The sequence below is a fragment of the Kwoniella bestiolae genome, chromosome 3 (assembly GCF_000512585.2).
Source record: "Kwoniella bestiolae CBS 10118 chromosome 3, complete sequence".
Classification (NCBI taxonomy): domain Eukaryota; kingdom Fungi; phylum Basidiomycota; class Tremellomycetes; order Tremellales; family Cryptococcaceae; genus Kwoniella; species Kwoniella bestiolae.
In genome coordinates, this window is record NC_089243.1 from 432,951 (window position 1) to 448,634 (window position 15,684).

The 15,684-nt window shown below is 46.5% G+C and overlaps 6 protein-coding genes across 6 annotated transcripts; 1 reads left to right on the forward strand and 5 right to left on the reverse strand.

The window, feature by feature from the left end:
- Positions 1 to 180: 180 nt before the first annotated feature.
- On the reverse strand, positions 181 to 1,011 carry I302_104838 (uncharacterized protein; the record flags this gene model as incomplete). Its single annotated transcript, XM_019195662.1, has 3 exons — positions 181 to 230; positions 326 to 482; positions 559 to 1,011. 3 exons carry the CDS (start codon positions 1,009 to 1,011, stop codon positions 181 to 183), a joined length of 660 nt encoding a protein of 219 aa, XP_019042485.1.
- A 334-nt stretch (positions 1,012 to 1,345) lies between these two features.
- I302_104839 (uncharacterized protein) lies at positions 1,346 to 4,266 on the forward strand (the record flags this gene model as incomplete). Its single annotated transcript, XM_019195661.1, has 3 exons — positions 1,346 to 3,301; positions 3,429 to 4,093; positions 4,200 to 4,266. 3 exons carry the CDS (start codon positions 1,346 to 1,348, stop codon positions 4,264 to 4,266), a joined length of 2,688 nt encoding a protein of 895 aa, XP_019042484.1.
- Positions 4,267 to 4,741: 475 nt separating this feature from the next.
- On the reverse strand, positions 4,742 to 7,080 carry I302_104840 (uncharacterized protein; the record flags this gene model as incomplete). Its single annotated transcript, XM_019195660.1, has 3 exons — positions 4,742 to 5,159; positions 5,287 to 6,577; positions 6,636 to 7,080. 3 exons carry the CDS (start codon positions 7,078 to 7,080, stop codon positions 4,742 to 4,744), a joined length of 2,154 nt encoding a protein of 717 aa, XP_019042483.1.
- Positions 7,081 to 7,766: 686 nt separating this feature from the next.
- Positions 7,767 to 10,506, reverse strand: I302_104841 (uncharacterized protein; the record flags this gene model as incomplete). The annotated part of the gene is made up of 9 exons (XM_019195659.1): positions 7,767 to 7,956; positions 8,015 to 8,131; positions 8,195 to 8,246; positions 8,303 to 8,543; positions 8,600 to 8,971; positions 9,029 to 9,483; positions 9,538 to 9,685; positions 9,746 to 10,150; positions 10,237 to 10,506. The coding sequence occupies 9 exons, from the start codon at positions 10,504 to 10,506 to the stop codon at positions 7,767 to 7,769; spliced, it is 2,250 nt and encodes a 749-aa protein (XP_019042482.1).
- A 1,658-nt stretch (positions 10,507 to 12,164) lies between these two features.
- I302_104842 (40S ribosomal protein eS1) lies at positions 12,165 to 13,408 on the reverse strand (the record flags this gene model as incomplete). Its single annotated transcript, XM_019195658.1, has 5 exons — positions 12,165 to 12,338; positions 12,434 to 12,763; positions 12,831 to 12,943; positions 13,012 to 13,092; positions 13,327 to 13,408. The coding sequence occupies 5 exons, from the start codon at positions 13,406 to 13,408 to the stop codon at positions 12,165 to 12,167; spliced, it is 780 nt and encodes a 259-aa protein (XP_019042481.1).
- A 1,010-nt stretch (positions 13,409 to 14,418) lies between these two features.
- I302_104843 (uncharacterized protein) lies at positions 14,419 to 14,856 on the reverse strand (the record flags this gene model as incomplete). The annotated part of the gene is made up of 1 exon (XM_019195657.1): positions 14,419 to 14,856. The coding sequence occupies one exon, from the start codon at positions 14,854 to 14,856 to the stop codon at positions 14,419 to 14,421; it is 438 nt and encodes a 145-aa protein (XP_019042480.1).
- Between the last annotated feature and the right edge of the window lie 828 nt (positions 14,857 to 15,684).

The following is a 15,684-nucleotide window of genomic DNA, read 5'->3' on the forward strand; positions in this document are numbered from 1 at the left end:
TGGATATGACTTCCAAGTTGGTCTGTGGGATATCCCGTTCCGTTGTGAATTCATGCCTAATCGTTATCCGTTCGTGGTGCTATTGCACGCTTGATAATGATACATCCCGTATACTATAAATACCATAATGACTTTCCGTTTAGCTATGCGTTGCTCCGCTATCCTTGACAGGTATACACCCTATCCGAGTCTGAGACCCAATACCAACCCAGCAAGGAACGACGCTCGTTCTGAATACAATCATTTACCATCAGCTCATAGCTCATATCCTTGTACTGTTGAGCTGAAACGATATATATAGCTGATGGCAGAACACCGCACTCACGTTGGAAATTGGATGTCAAGAAATCGACTATCCTATTATACACTCCACCGACGGTAGGTCCCCTGTATCCCGTAGCCGTCTTACTACCGAAAGCAGAATCGTACTTTCCACCTAACTTAGCCCAGTCGACGTGGATATAAGATTTACTTGAGAGGTACTATGTATATCAAACATGACATCCATCAGTTCGAACTCTAAGTTCATTTGATGGTATAGGCAAAGGTAAACCTCACCTGTAGCAAGATAAATACACCGCCCAGTAAAAACGCAATAGCCCTCGCACCCTTCTTGATGAACACTCCCGAGCAGATCCCACACACAGCTCCGAAACTCAACTCATACACTGACAAGATACTTCCAGGCTGGGGATCATCAGGTAATGGCGAGGCTGCTCTTGACGAGGAGGGAGAAAAGACGGATTCACATTTCACCTGACGATGGGGTAGGGTAAGTGATAAAGAGGTGAATGCTACTGCTGCGCCTATACCTAGTGAGAGGGGCGATATCTTCTTGGGCTGGGGATGGGATCTGGCGAGGGAGATGACTCGGGGTTGTTGAGATTGTTGGAATCGTCTAAACGCGGGTGGGGGATGGAATGATCGGAGATTGGATCGGAGTGTCGAGGTGAGGGGGAGGTTTGGTCGGGAATGGAGGAGGGAGGGGAGGAAGGTGGATGTGAAGGACATGATGGGTGCTTTGGCTATCGCGTCGGCTCTACTACGATCTTGCTCGACTCGGTGATATGATAAAAAGCAAGATAAACAAGTCAAACAAGGGTTAGAAGAAGGAATGGGTTGGGCTTCATCTCTTCGAGGGCAAGCAATCCCAGCTGCGTCATCGATCGACAGATGTAATCGGAGTTCACCGCTTGTACTGTCTTCGGAGATGTTGAGAATGTCCGAGCTCGTATTGACAAAAAGTTGGAATCAGTCCACTTTAAATGGTTTACTAAGCACAAATACTGTAACATTCCATACTACGACTCTCATATTCAACTTGTATCAACCCAGAATCAACAGAATGAGCTCACTGGAATGGTCGATCCTACGAGGTGAAAGCCCCTCGTCCGAAGCTGGACCATCAAACTCACAGGAACTCGCATCTCAACTCGTAGAAGCTGATTTCAAAGCTATCCTCACTTCCACCGAAGCCAAGTCGATACTGTCAAAACAGAACTTACTCGAAGGTCTCAGCGTCTCTTCAACCTCAACCACCCAGTCCGAAGACTCATCTCTCACCCGCTTGATCGTCTCCATCGCATTACTCCATTCGTTCGTACAAGCCAACTGGACTGGTCCCAATCTCACTTTCACCCCGCTTGACATCCTCCCATCTACGACCTCCACCAACGACGATCTCAATGCCGTTGCATTACCTCTCTTGACACTTCAAGGAGAACCCGCATATCATCTCGCATCTCAGCCTGTCCTCTTCTTACTTGCCAGACGACTCTTCCTCTCCTTATCTTCCTCATCATTACCCACCTTACCCCTATGGTCCCTCCGACTACACCTCGTCCATCTATCACTACTTGACGAACCTGTCCCCCTGCCCGAATCAGACCTCTCAGCCGTCCAATCTCTCTTGGATGATCCCGCAGTCTCGTCAGACCAGGATTTGAAAGCTACTATCGAGTTGGAAATAGGGTTATATCACCATGCATTAGGTCAAGATAAACAGGCAAACCAATCGTTCTTGGCTGCTGCTAAAGCCAGTGAACTGGAGTTCGAACTTACCGGAGCTTTGGGTAAGAGGACAAAATTCCAAGTGGCTTTGTTGAGTCAACTGGTCCTTCTTGCTGAGTCTAGGAAAAGGGAGGGTGATGAAGAGACTGCTCAAAATGGTCAGGAAGGTGAACAGAAGAAGGAAGAGGACACAGCAAACCTGCCTGAAAGTATAGCATTGAACGATGACACTTTGCTAGAAGAAACTGAATTCACCAAAGTCTCTTCCTCCTCGTCTGCCGAAAGTTCAACCTCAAAACTGTCACACCTTGACCCCTCGAATCAGCCTCCCTTACATCCCTTGGACCAAGCGTTGCTCCTCTCCCTCTGCTTATCCCAGCATAACAACTCGCCTTCATCCGGATTGACAGCCAACCAAATGATGCCCTTCCTCGCTCGAGTGATCTCACACCCTAGGAATTGGTCAATCCACACTACCGGTTTACTCCTCAGATCAAGATTAGAATCCAGCAGATCCAGAACAGTGGAGAGGTCCACCCTGCAACTCTTAGCTCTGATCGAACAGATGCCTACGTCCGACTCCTCCACCAAAGAACGTCTAAGGTATTTCCATCAGTTGCCTCTGCCCTCCAAATGGGAGATGGAGAGAGAACTCGCCAAGAGATATCTTACCATAGGGGTGGTAAGAAGTGCGTTGGAGATATTCGATAAATTGGAGATGTGGGAAGATTCCGTGGCGTGTTTGCAGAGGTTGGACAAAGAGGAAGAGGCTATCAAGATTGTGAAAGATCTCTTAGAGGGAAGGAAGGTCGAGGCGGATATTCTCACTTCGCTCAAGAAGGAAACCCTTTCTGAGAAACGGAAGAACACCCTGACGAAGGAGAGGAAAGCGAAGCTATATTGCCTGTTAGGTGATTTGGCATTGAGCTCAGAGGAATCTATCAAAGATCCATCGGGAGCGAAGAAAATGGCAATAGAGTATTACGAGAAGGCATGGGAGGTTTCCGAGAACACCTCATCGAGATCTATGAGATCGCTGGGTACGATATACGTAGGATCGAACGACTACGAACAAGCTATCAAGTGTCTTTCGAACTCGCTCCAGATCAACCCACTATATGCTAGGGCGTGGTTCACCTTGGGTGTATGTTATGTGAAGCTTGAACGGTGGGCTGAGGCGAAAGATGCGTTTAGGAGACAGGTGGGAGTGGAGGAGGACGATGCGGAGGGGTGGAATAATTTGGCGGCTGTTTATCTGAGGTTGGGCGAGGAGGGTCTCAAAGAGGGAGAGGTGAGTGGGGCGTGCCATCTTCATTTAGATCAACCACGATGTTCTCTCCTACTTTTATAAAATCGAAATTATACCTTTGGTCACCAGGGTATCATACTAATGCTTTCTCCGTCTCTTCTCACTTCAGGCCCCACCACCCGTCTCATTCGAGAACAAACACCTAGCCTGGCGAGCTCTCCGCCAAGGTCTCCGATTCGCCTACGCCAATTGGCGGATGTGGCAGAACTACATGATCGTCTCCATCGACGTCGGAGAGCTATCCGAAGCAGCACGAGCAATGACCCGTGTCGTAGAGGAACTAGCCACCAAAGATCCAATATTGGCTGTTGATCCGGACGTACTGGATAAGTTGGTAGATTCAGTAACCAGGGACGATTACGGTCTACTGAAAGAAGGTAAAGTGGTACCTAAGACTTCTAACGAGGGATTCGGATTATTACCCATCGTCGAGAGGTTGTTTGATGTAACGATCTTACCGAGGATATCTGATTCGCCTAGGATATGGAAGACCCACGCGAGACTTCAGAGATGGAAGGAAGATTGGGTGGGGGCTTTGGAAGATTACCTAAAGGCTTATAGATGTTCGATCGTATTTGACGAATCTGTCGAGAGGGACTTGAGTAAATGGAAGGAAGCTGTCAATGAGATTGAGTTGTTGGTGGCTACAATGTCGCAGTTGGGTCCCAGGGCAAAACAACAAGAAGAAGAGAGTGGGGAGAAGAAGAAGAAAGGGGATTGGAAGTTCCAGGCTAGGGGGATTGTCAGGACTTTCATGGGTAGGACAAGAGAGGCGTGAGTTGACTGTTCTTTCTTGGATGAGTTGACCTTCTAGGGATATCTCATTCTGTGTGAAACGTCGGAACGAGCTGACGGATAGTAATTGGGCACTGGTCGACAGGTTCGAAGATCAAGCGGATTGGGAGAGGTTGCAAGAGCTTTTGGATGATCTGAAGAGATCTGATTAGATCGCACCAATGCACAAGGACACATGATGGATTGTTTTTTCTTTTATAACTTATTACATGGGAGCACTCGATTGCACAGCATCTATCAACTACTTCTTGGATACATGCGTTCAATTCGTGATGTATATAATGCATATGATGTAGATAAAATACCGTGTGAATCTATATAAAAATACTGCACAAAGCGAGAGGCTGTCGAGTAACGTCCAAAAAGATGACGGTGTGTAATAGATACGTTGAGGAGAGATTCTCTGTTTGTGGGATTGATTTTCCATTTTTCTTGTCTATGAGATAGGGTATATACAAAAGTTACTGGAAGGGTACTCCTTCAGCTCTGAAGGCATATCTGTAATCTACTAAGTAAGCCATCCTTCATCCAAGCCATTCATACTACCCTTCTTCCATTAACCATATACCAAATCCCAGATCCCAATGTCCTATCCCATCTATACTACCAGTCTGCTCATCACCGCGTCTAAGCCGTACACGTCAACTTGGCATTCTCAACCAACGCCAACCCCGCACCAAGTGCCCAACCCAATTCGACCCCCTTCAGCTTCTTCTCCACCATCAGCTCCCTCTCAGGCGACAGCTCGTACCCCAACCCCAGCAAGGCATTCATGAACGTGAGATCGAGACAGTACTCCGGTCGATCCTCCAACTCAGCCATGGCAGTGGGGTTATTGCCGAACCTCTTGTTCCACGTTTCGGGACCTGCGCAGACGTCTTTGGCGAGGTTTGTGAGGTCCGCGATGGTTAGGAGGGAGTTGGTCATGAGTGGTTTGATTCGGTCGGTGAAGTATGATAAGGCTAGGAGTTGACCCCTTGGGAAGGTGTCGAGGAGGGAGGGTTGATACACTCCGTTGAATGAACATGGTTTGACCTCGCAGATGCTGTGGAGTTGCCAAGGTCAGTAAGCGATACACCTGAGGAAAGGATACATGGGGCAGTATCAAGGATCGATGCTTCCGAGGAGGATATGATGGGATGATAAACAGCTAAACAGTGAACCACACTCACGCGTCCTTGGCCATGACCAGCTCCACAACCCTATTACAAGCCTCGAATCCACCATTACCTCCATGCATCGTAACGTTGACTGCCTGTCTTCCGGGTGGGTCCAACTCCACTCTCCTACTCATTCCCTTGGACAGACATGGGTTGGGCACCTGAGTACCTTCATCAAGTTCATCCCAATGTACCTGACCTTGACCAAAGGACCAAGTGAACGCTACCAAGTTATGTACGGATCTTCGCGCTCGCATGAGCCCATAACCGAGGTAGGAATGTTGATACAGGGTGAAATCTTTTCCTCCAAAGGTGAGTTGGTATTTGTGTTCACCCTCTACCAAGGCTTGGTTCGTATCGGCCGGGAACTTGGGTTCAAAAACGATTTGAGTAGATGCTCCTCCAAGGTCCATGACGGCTAATGAATCTTCTGAAGTGACACCTTCCCCAATCTTCCCAAGAAGGTAATTGGCAGTAATCCACGCGTAGACTCCTTCATCCTTCCCGTCCATAATTTCCACACTCTTCTCACCATTCACCACGAACTCCCAATTGGTCTCCAGTCTATTTCGAACCTCGTCCAAAATGGCATTAGACTCCTGTTGACCCAACAACCTCAATCCGGCAGTAGCCTTCACCTCTACTGGAGAACACTTCCATAGTTCCTTAGGTACCACTCGGTGAGCTTCCTCCAATAATGGATCCAAAGACGCAGCAGCAGCAGTGGGATCACGGGCATAAGCGGATAATCCAGGATTAAGCATCTTGAAAGTCTCGTACTCCAATTGGGGGGATGGTCCACAATTGTTGAATTTGTATACATGGATTCGAGATCCAGTAGATCCAGCATCGATGGTCAACGCATATTGGACGATTGGTTTTTCAGCTGAGTGAGGCTTGGTACAGGCCGATGTACCAGCGGGGTTGGGATCATCTTCGAAGGATCCTGGGAATCCTGTGGAACCATCCTCATTTTCGTCGGTAATTTCAGTGAAATCCTCTGAAGCGTGTGAAGCACCCTGAGCCTCGGAGGTGGTTGGGTCGTGAGGGGATGATTTGGGTTTATCACTTTCGATAGCTTCTGCAACATCTTCGTCGAGCTCGTCATCTGATGCAGGTGGTCGAGTGTGGCCGATGGGTAATGCATGGAAAGTCGGTTCTTCCGCGTCGTCGTCATCATCATTATCTTGATGGTTTGACTGGGGTTTGGCCACGTCGGAGTCGAGGGGTCTGAAGGGAGGAGAGGAGTAGTCTACCCCGTCGCCTGAGACTATATCGTCATCCAGAGCGGGCGTATAAGTGTCTACAAGCTCAAAGTTAGCTGATGTGAGCTCAGACCGAAGGGATAAGTTTAGACTCACTCTCTTCATCCCACACCACGCTCTTATCTCTCCCACTCCCAAATTGACTATACCCCAGAGCGAGCAACACCAGAACACCGGTACCTATCAGAGCATATCTCTTCCACGAGGCCATCCCACCTCCTGCCCTCTTCCTGTGGGCTGCACCACCGTTGGAAGAGGAGGTGGGCAAAGGCGTGTACTTGCGCGAGGAGAACATCCTGGGCGCGGTCGATATCTTAGGTGAGGCCGGCGTGGTGGCTAGATTATCTCTTTCACTTTGAGCGTGAGGTTGAGAGTGGCGTTGGCGTTGACGGAGTGTCGGTGTGGATTCGGTCTGTTGAAAGAGAGAGTCGGAAGAAGGGGTGGCGATGATTGAGTTCGAAGAAGAGGAAGTGGTAGTTGAATGAGTGTCGTCTATTTCTTTTTCGGGTGAAGATGGTCTTCGTGATGTGGTCGATACCATGCACACGATGATACCAGGAGTACTAGTACTGTTGTAAGATGAAAAGAAGAGAAAGATGTCTGATCAATAGATTGAGTTTGTTGGTGTGATAGTATGGGAAAAAAGTGAAATCGAAATTGATAAAGACGTGTCTATATCCGTGCGCGCGTTACCCAGTATGAGAGTTTGAGCCGAACTAGAGTAGCATCAATTATTGATAAAGGAACGGCAAAGGTACAGCACAGTATTGTACAGTATCTACTCACTCGCCCATTCACGTGAAATGACTCCTTCTATCGACGTGTACTTCTCTGTAGCTGATGGTGGTAATGCACTCTGCTGATAAAGCTTTATCCAAGACACTGTACCACGATGCGTGTACTGTATACACTTTTACTCATACTCATGCAGATAAAATCAAAAAAATACCCCCAGAAGTGAGCATAACGCGATATACCGTAACTCAGCCCAAAGACCCTGAACCATCCTAAAATCGCAAAAAGGTTAAATCTGTTTCCGGTATAGGAAACTTCACTCTAGATGTAGATGCAGATGCAGAAACAACAATTCATTCTTGTCTGATAATGAATATATATATATCGTCAAACGAAAGGAACGATCAAGAAAAGAAAACAGATAAGAGAACATAATCAAAAGAACCAACCAACATCCCCTATTCAATCGATTTTATAATGCTAGCGAATACACTACTCGTATGAAGTGGGTACATCCGTCAATTCCTCTCCCAGATACCCATCATCCTCAATAGGGTAATCACCATCTTCCAACAACTCGTCAGTCGGTTTCACCTCGTTGGCTACAGGAGCTTCTTTGGGTGGTTGATTGTAGTTTGACTCGACTCGTTGGTTATTGTTAGGTCGACCACCGGGTGTTTGACTGTATGATCCTTCATCAGCATCGTTCCTCCATGTAGGAGAAGGGATATACTACTCACTGAGATGATCTAGGAGGATTGGCACATCTGTCTTTACCGTATGAGATACGCAGAGTAGCATATTCAGGTTTGAGCTTGATGCCTTCAATTGCCTTTTGAGCATTTTGTATGGAAGTGCTATTGAGGTGACACCGTCAGCTATATGTGCCACTGGTGATCGTATAGCTGAACTCCACTTACAAGTTGACAAATCCAGCTCCTTTCTCTTGCAGGAAATTGATCATGTCGATTTCTATCATCCCAAATCAGTTGTATGTCCACTGAAATCCAAGTACAGCTGATACTCACCGCCAAACTCTCCAAAGTCCTGACGTAATTTCTCCTCGCTGAACAAGGTGAAGTCTGCGATCTGACCGATATATACATTTCTGCTAGCACCCGATTGGATCGCTTGTAGTAACGAAGGAGGGATGTTACCAGACGCTTTACCCCATCCGACTTTCAATCTTCTAGAGTTGATCATCAGGCCAACTGTATTAGCATGTTGGAAGAACTGCATGGCAGCTGCAGGATCGACGAATGTGATGAACTAGATGACTGGCTTGTCAGCTACACTTTCAATCTGCGCTGTGGGAAGTAGCTTACAGCAATATGTTTCTCAGAAAGATACCTGATCTGTTGTAACATTCCACCTCGAACATTGTTACATAGCTCTTCCACTGTCGTATCAGGGTGAATATTACCAAGATAGACAGTTCGATTACCGACTTGTCCCGCAGCGTTTTGATCCATGAATCCTGAGCCACCAGCAGATGGGAAACCGTTACCGAAAAGGGGAGATCCGAAACCTGCTGAAGCAGGTGTACCGAATCCGCCGAATCCAGCTGTCATGGGTGAGAAGGCGGAGAAGGGTGTACCGGGCATTTGAGAGTGTTGAGATGCGACGGCGGTCATGGCTTGAGTCTGAGCCTGTCGAACGGCATCTTGTTGAGCTTTTGGCACATATGCACATCGATCCTATAAACAAACTGGTCAGCTCAATGCAATCACATTCCTGACAGCAAGCGAGCTTACCTTTCCGTAGTTCACTCGTTTACCTTCCCAACCTGGTTCTCCAGGCAACTGGTTGACAACCTTGACAGCAGTACCAATACTCAGGAAATGGATGAAACCAATGTTCTTGTCCCTGACAATCTTGACTTGATCAATGGGGCCGAATTTGCTCAACTCGTTTCGTAGTTGTTGCTCATTCATCTCTGGATCAAGGTTGCCCACGAAGACGTTTCTGGTCGCTTGGCTGTTGGCTACAGCAGCTTGAACGTTGGGGTGGACGACAGATGGTTTACCCCATCCGATCTTCAATTCCTGACCGTGGAGAGCTAATTTCTTGACTGAAGCGTCGGCATGGAAAGCGGCGGCAGTTGATCCGTCAAGGAAAGAGATGAAGACGCAAGATTTTTCGGGTAATAGACGGACAGTCTCGATAGGTCCAAATCGAACAAGGTTGAGAAGTTCATCAACGGAAGCCTCTGTAGGGGTGATTAGCTTGTAGACTCAGAAAGCACATGATCAAGTGAACTTACCAGATGGAAGATTACCGACATAGACTGTTCGTCCAGTGGTATTCCCAGCAGCGGCGGCCGCGGCAGCAGCAGCAGCAGGACCGTAGTTACCAGTCATAGTATTAGGGTTCATGGAAGGCGAGACGATTGGCGATCCAGCATAGTTTTGCTGTACGACAGATCAGCTTGATTGCGATTATTGAGTGGAGCAGTCAGAAAGTCAACTCACCATGTTCAAGGGGAAGCCACCCATGCCAAATCCGCCCATACCCATCATACCATTCAAGCCATTCATCATGAATGGGGTACCTTGAAGACCATTTCCAGTGGCAGAACCAGGTTGACCAATACCAGGGGTTTGTTGAGGTGTTTGGTGTAAAGGTCCACCGAGATTTAGAGGAGTACCGGTAAATCCATGGTTTGAGCCACCATTGAATTGGTTGGGAGTGAAAGGCTTATTACCACCCAAGTTGGTAGGTCCCCCTGGCGTCGCTATAGCTGCGTTCGCTTGAGAGGAAGCATCGTATCTTGCCTTTTTAGGTGGGAAACTATCAAAGTTGGAGGAAGAGGTGTCTATTTGAGGTTGCATTCCGTTCATAGGATTGACAGGAAGGTTAGACGTATCAAAGGGACGCTGAAAACGTAATCAATCACGAACAATCAGCCACAGAGCGCAATACACATGCTATCAAAGGCGATGAGAAGTGGATCAATACTCACTTTCATAATATCGGGATCTAGCCCGTCCAACGACTGAGTCAGCGAGGACGAGAGAAATTGACTGTAAGTTGGACTGAACGACGGATTCGTCAGGGTTTGTAGATAAGCAGAAGGATTACCGATCATCGATGTTCGAGGATCATTCATCCCGGGAGTACCGAAAGGTGGGTTGGGGTTATGGGTACCATTGTGTGAATTTGGTGGGAATCCAGGTGAGCCCAAGGCGTTTGGCAGTTGAGATAGTCGAGATGCGATCGAAGCCCCGTCCATTGTAAGAGGGGATGAGGCCGTTGACAAATCAATCGATTGGTTGGCGGCAAGGTACAGATAATCGATTTATCGTAATATAAGATACGGGATATCGTTGAGATTTCGTTTTGATATTTATAGGTAACGTTATCGTGATGGTCGTTATGGTAGAGGGTTGTCGTGAGAGAATGAGAAGAGGTTTTAGGCAATGAGGACGTAGGAATAGCAATCCGTCGCCGTCAAAGAAGGTTGAAATTGACAAAGAGTCGAATGTGAACCAAGTTTTCGTGATTGCAAGTGCAAAGGAATACGAATGTAACAAAAGACAAAAGTATAAGCGAACCAGCCCAACGATTCCGATTTGAAAGAAAGAAGGAACAGTCAAATCACAGATGACAGATGTCAGGACGACTTTGGAAAGAAAGGTCAATGATGATTTATATGTCAATTCAAGGAGGGGAGGGCGTGGGAAAAGGGTTTTATACAGAATCAAGTGAATGAATAGATACGCACGTAAATATGGTGATTAGATTACTCGAGTCAAACTAAAGTAAAGGTAAAAGTTCCTCTCTTTTCTGAGTTCTAAGGTCGAAACCAAATCTTAAATTGCGAGGAAGGAAGATCACCAGGACAATGGGTAAATGGAAGCGAATCTGGATAATCAATCTTCAAATGAATTCGAGGTGACCTTGAAAGATGGAAGAGTTGGGCGAGGGTATGAAAGCTATAGGTGTTGGATCTATAGGAGCATATATATACGTGTGAGCTGTGTCATCGTTTGGTGTGAGGGTGAGTGGGTGGAGGAGGCAATCTGAATAGGTGACTCACATTTGGGAAGAGATAGGGTATAGCCAAAGTTTATTTTGATTGGTGAGAGTACGTTGTTGCGGTTGACGTGAGACAAGAGTATGTATATTCGAGTGGCAGAGGTAATGGTAGGTTATTTGAAGATGAATCCAAATGTCAGCTTGTATGAGAGTTTAGTGTAATTATCATCTGATGATCTGATGAGGGAGGAAAGGTGACGCGACCTTTCTCAAACTGAGGGATATCCTGAATGCCAAACTCAAACTCACCTCAACTTGGACAAATGGCTATAAACGAAATGAAGTGTGAACTACTCCGACAGGTGAGTGAAGGACAAGGAGAAGCGGATGAAGATAGGTATCAATGATGGAGATGGAGATGAAGAGGAAGAGGAATAGCTGATCAGGTTGTGATATGTGAATGATCATGATTTGCTCTTTGATACCGACACCAGTCTTCCAAGGACACAGCTGCGAATGATCGCCCATGAGGCTGATAATCTTTCACGCGTCATCCACACATGTCTGCCTGATAATACTGGATATGGCATTCAAATTTATTTGTTTCCTCCCGGGTGGCTCTATTGTGTTTCGCTGCTGTCGAAAACTGCACCAGCACACAGATAGAGAGACAAGCACGACCACGTCAACTGTACCCATTATGCATCATGAAAAGGCTTCGTTGAGCTTGACTGTTCCCTTTCCTCATGACTTTGAATGTTATATGCTCGTGACTGTCATCTCAGAAACGATCAGTCAATCTCATTTCTGATCCCTGCGTCCAGTGCAATTGCAACATCGTCTGAATGTTTCTGCCATAGGTATACATGCAACTACTTCATCCCAATGATAGTCGTAAACAAAAGAACCAGATTATACGGACTCGAGTACCTCGGGTTCGACGAATTCTCCTGACTTGACTACCTTGGCACCGGTGTTGGCGTCGGTGGCTTCACCGTGTTGTTCGAGAAGCTTGGAAGCATCAATCTTGGGGGCCTTGATGATCTTGCACTTTCTTACGTAGACGTTGTGAAGAGGGTAGATGCCCTGCGAGGTGAAAGTTATGTCAGTGGCGCGAACTTTTACAACACTCCCAGTCTTCTATGTCCCAAGACGATATGTGTATGTGTGAATAAACCCACCTTGGCAGCTTTTTCGATCTCTCTACCGATTGATTCAGGAACGAATTTCTGAACCAACTCCTTCAAGTCTGAACCTTCAGCCTCTCTCTTCATGATCTCAACCATCTTGGCTCGGATCTCTCGTACTTGAGAGGATTGGGCGTAGGTGGTCTTCTTGACTTGGTTGAATTGTCTCTTGGTGAAACCAATGGCGAACAATCTCAACAAGTATCCGTCGGTGGTCTTGACGTCAACGTGAGCTTCGATTAATGATTGCCATTTTCGGACGACGGATCGGATCTTGTCGGTGGTGAAGTCCATTCCGGCGAACGAGGTGAGACAGTTCTTTCCCTGCGAGCACGACCAACGATATTAGTCAACCGCCCTAAGTGCGATATGAAAAGCACAAAAGACTCACGGAGACATCCTCAACCTTCAACTTGATCTTTCGGAAACCTTGCTCTTGGTCGTTGTTAAGATCGGCAAGAGAAAGTTCGACAACTCGGCCTTTGAGGGAATCGTTGGCGTTTTCTGAGCGAGTCAAACAGACGCTGTCAGTGACATATTCTTTGATCCCTCGGAGCAGACTACACACTCACTAAGACCTTGTGTTCGGTTTACAAGAGTTTTACCGGCATTTCGGTTCTCGAAGAACGAAGGGGCCTTGATGTCGTACCATTCTGTGTATCACAAGTGTCCCATCCCCGCGTATTCGAACGACATGAAAATTTGATGTGGCAAGAGAAGGGGGTTGTCGTCAGATTGGAGTGTATGATCGTCAAGTATGCGAGATGGTGATTGTTGAAGAGGATAATTGAGCAGAAGCAAGAACGAGCATCCAAAGTCAGCTATCTCTCCTTGCGATCCCATCTCACTATCCATCCCCATCCCATCCAAGTAAAACACCAACGTACCCTTTCGGGAGAAGGGGTCGACAACCTTCTTCTTGATACCCTTCTTTCCTTTGGACAACCTCTTGTTTTTTCCTACGGCCATCTGTGCGAGTTTGAATACCTATATCAGCTATGCCTACTTGTGAATGTCGTGTTGATAATATGTCGTTGTGGTGATACTCACTTTTGATGTTGATGGTTGGAAAAGAGGTAAAACTTAACAAGACATTCGATGAAATGTATCGAAAAGAGATGCTAACGGTGTCCAGTGCAAGCATTCACCATACCACCTCACCATGCACCGTACAGGATACGGTGTGTAGGAGTATAACAATAATTCGTTGAGCCACGCGGAAACTGGCGAATTCGGGGATTACTCTCGACGCAGGGTCAGTGGCACTTCTATAACCAAAGACCACTTGTCTCTCGTATACTTAACACCGACGAGGGAAGCCCTCTTATCACCGAAATTCACGATTCAGAGACCAATGCACGTCCAGGCGATCATTCGTATTTTGCAGGATTATTACTCATAGGATAAATGGCATAGGTAGAATACATACATACATGAATAACCAGTTGATAGGTCAACCTTGTAAAACCTTCAGATCATGATAAACAACGTGTCGTCAGTAACGGATTCACCAATGTTGAACAATCTGAGTGATTGTTCGAATATCACCTACACAGCAACAGTCGCGTCTAGTACCGGTTGGGACAAGGTCCATGAGAATGCCCATCATGTGTTTGTAAACTCGAGTCACTGGAAACATTGTCACCTGGCAGTGGAACAATCAAACTTTGATTTTGTGGTGAGATACTCTCATAGAGATTTCCGGGGCTTCGTATGATGCTCGTTGTTGCTTCCTAGCAAAGCTCAGCCAACTCAGCGACTCTTCTCCGATGTGTAATGTAATCGCATCTCGCGATCTTTGCATCAGACTATAGACTATGAAAATACTCCGGTCTCTTCTTTTGAGGGCGAAGAAGATCATCTTCATACCAATGCGACGAGACTTCTATCTACCATTCCATGACTTTACCTCGTGTCTCTTCACTTCAAGTCGTACTTGCAGCTCCAACGGTTCCCGGTCCGAGCCCAATGATTATCCTCTACCCAGATACAGCCTCATCCTTCCTTCTGAGTCTCTCATCCAGTTGAGCCTCCCAAGATTTGATCTCATCATCAACATTATCCGCCAACCAGAACATATAAGGTTGAAACATCGTCTTATTCGTCCTCATATGTAAAGTCCACTTCACTCCACTGGCCATTCGGATAGTCTCGTCACCACCGTACAGATCGACCCTTGATCTTCCCTCTTGAACGTAAGACGATCGAAGCGCGACTATTCCAGACAGGTTGAGGACCTTTGGGATATTCTCGTACGCCTGTATCGCCTCTGGAGGAAGGGTTGTGGTGAATTTGAGATCTATGGAAAATCCTTTGGAAGTGCGTTTCCTATTGCTGAGGTCGTTTCGCATGTATTCCTGAACGTCAGGCACGAGGATAACGTTGGGATGGGGATGGGGATTGTTGGAAGTTGACATTGTATGATGTTCTGCAGCCGAGAATTGCTATGGTGAGGGAGAGCTGACGTTATATGATGGCTTCGGGTGGGTTATAACAGTAGTGCGTGAAATAGCGCCGTGAACGGTGTATGACGATGATATGTAATAGTGTCTGCACGAAGCTGGAATGTTCATCTGATGATCAGATACTGCACCTTCTCATTACGATGGTGACTCTTTCGGAAAGGACTTACAGGATATCTTGAACTGCAACCTTGTCTCGCTCGATGTGGTGGTCTTTATACTCGATGCGTTAAGGATGAAATAAAGCGGTGTCTAGTACCTCTGGAAGACGATATGAAGAGTTGTTGGGCTGATTTGAAGTGTGAAGGCTGGATTACATTGTTTTGTATAGATATCAAGAATACATGTATCATCACAATAATATGTGTATATTTCTGATCAAACATGGTGGCAACCTCATGTTTGTTGTTGTGACTGTTGTTGTTGTTATCATCCCCGATGATGTCACTACCTCCGCCGGATCATCCCGCGCTTATGCTTAACACTCTATCCGTAACATGTGGCATCATCACCTGTCAGACTCGCAATCTTTCTTCACGAGGGAGATACAGAATCGATAGAAGATATTTTAGCATCTCAGCATATATATGTATAAACAAATCAAGCGAAATAAAGCAAAAAAATGAAAGCAAGACGGAGATATAAAATAGTAGAAAAAGAAGAAATGGTGTTGATGATATGTAGACTCTGTTTTTCGTTCTTTCCCATCCCCAACTCCCGCAATATCAAAGTAAGCAAAGACCAAAGACTGATATATCAAACGCAAGACAATATAATTCCAAA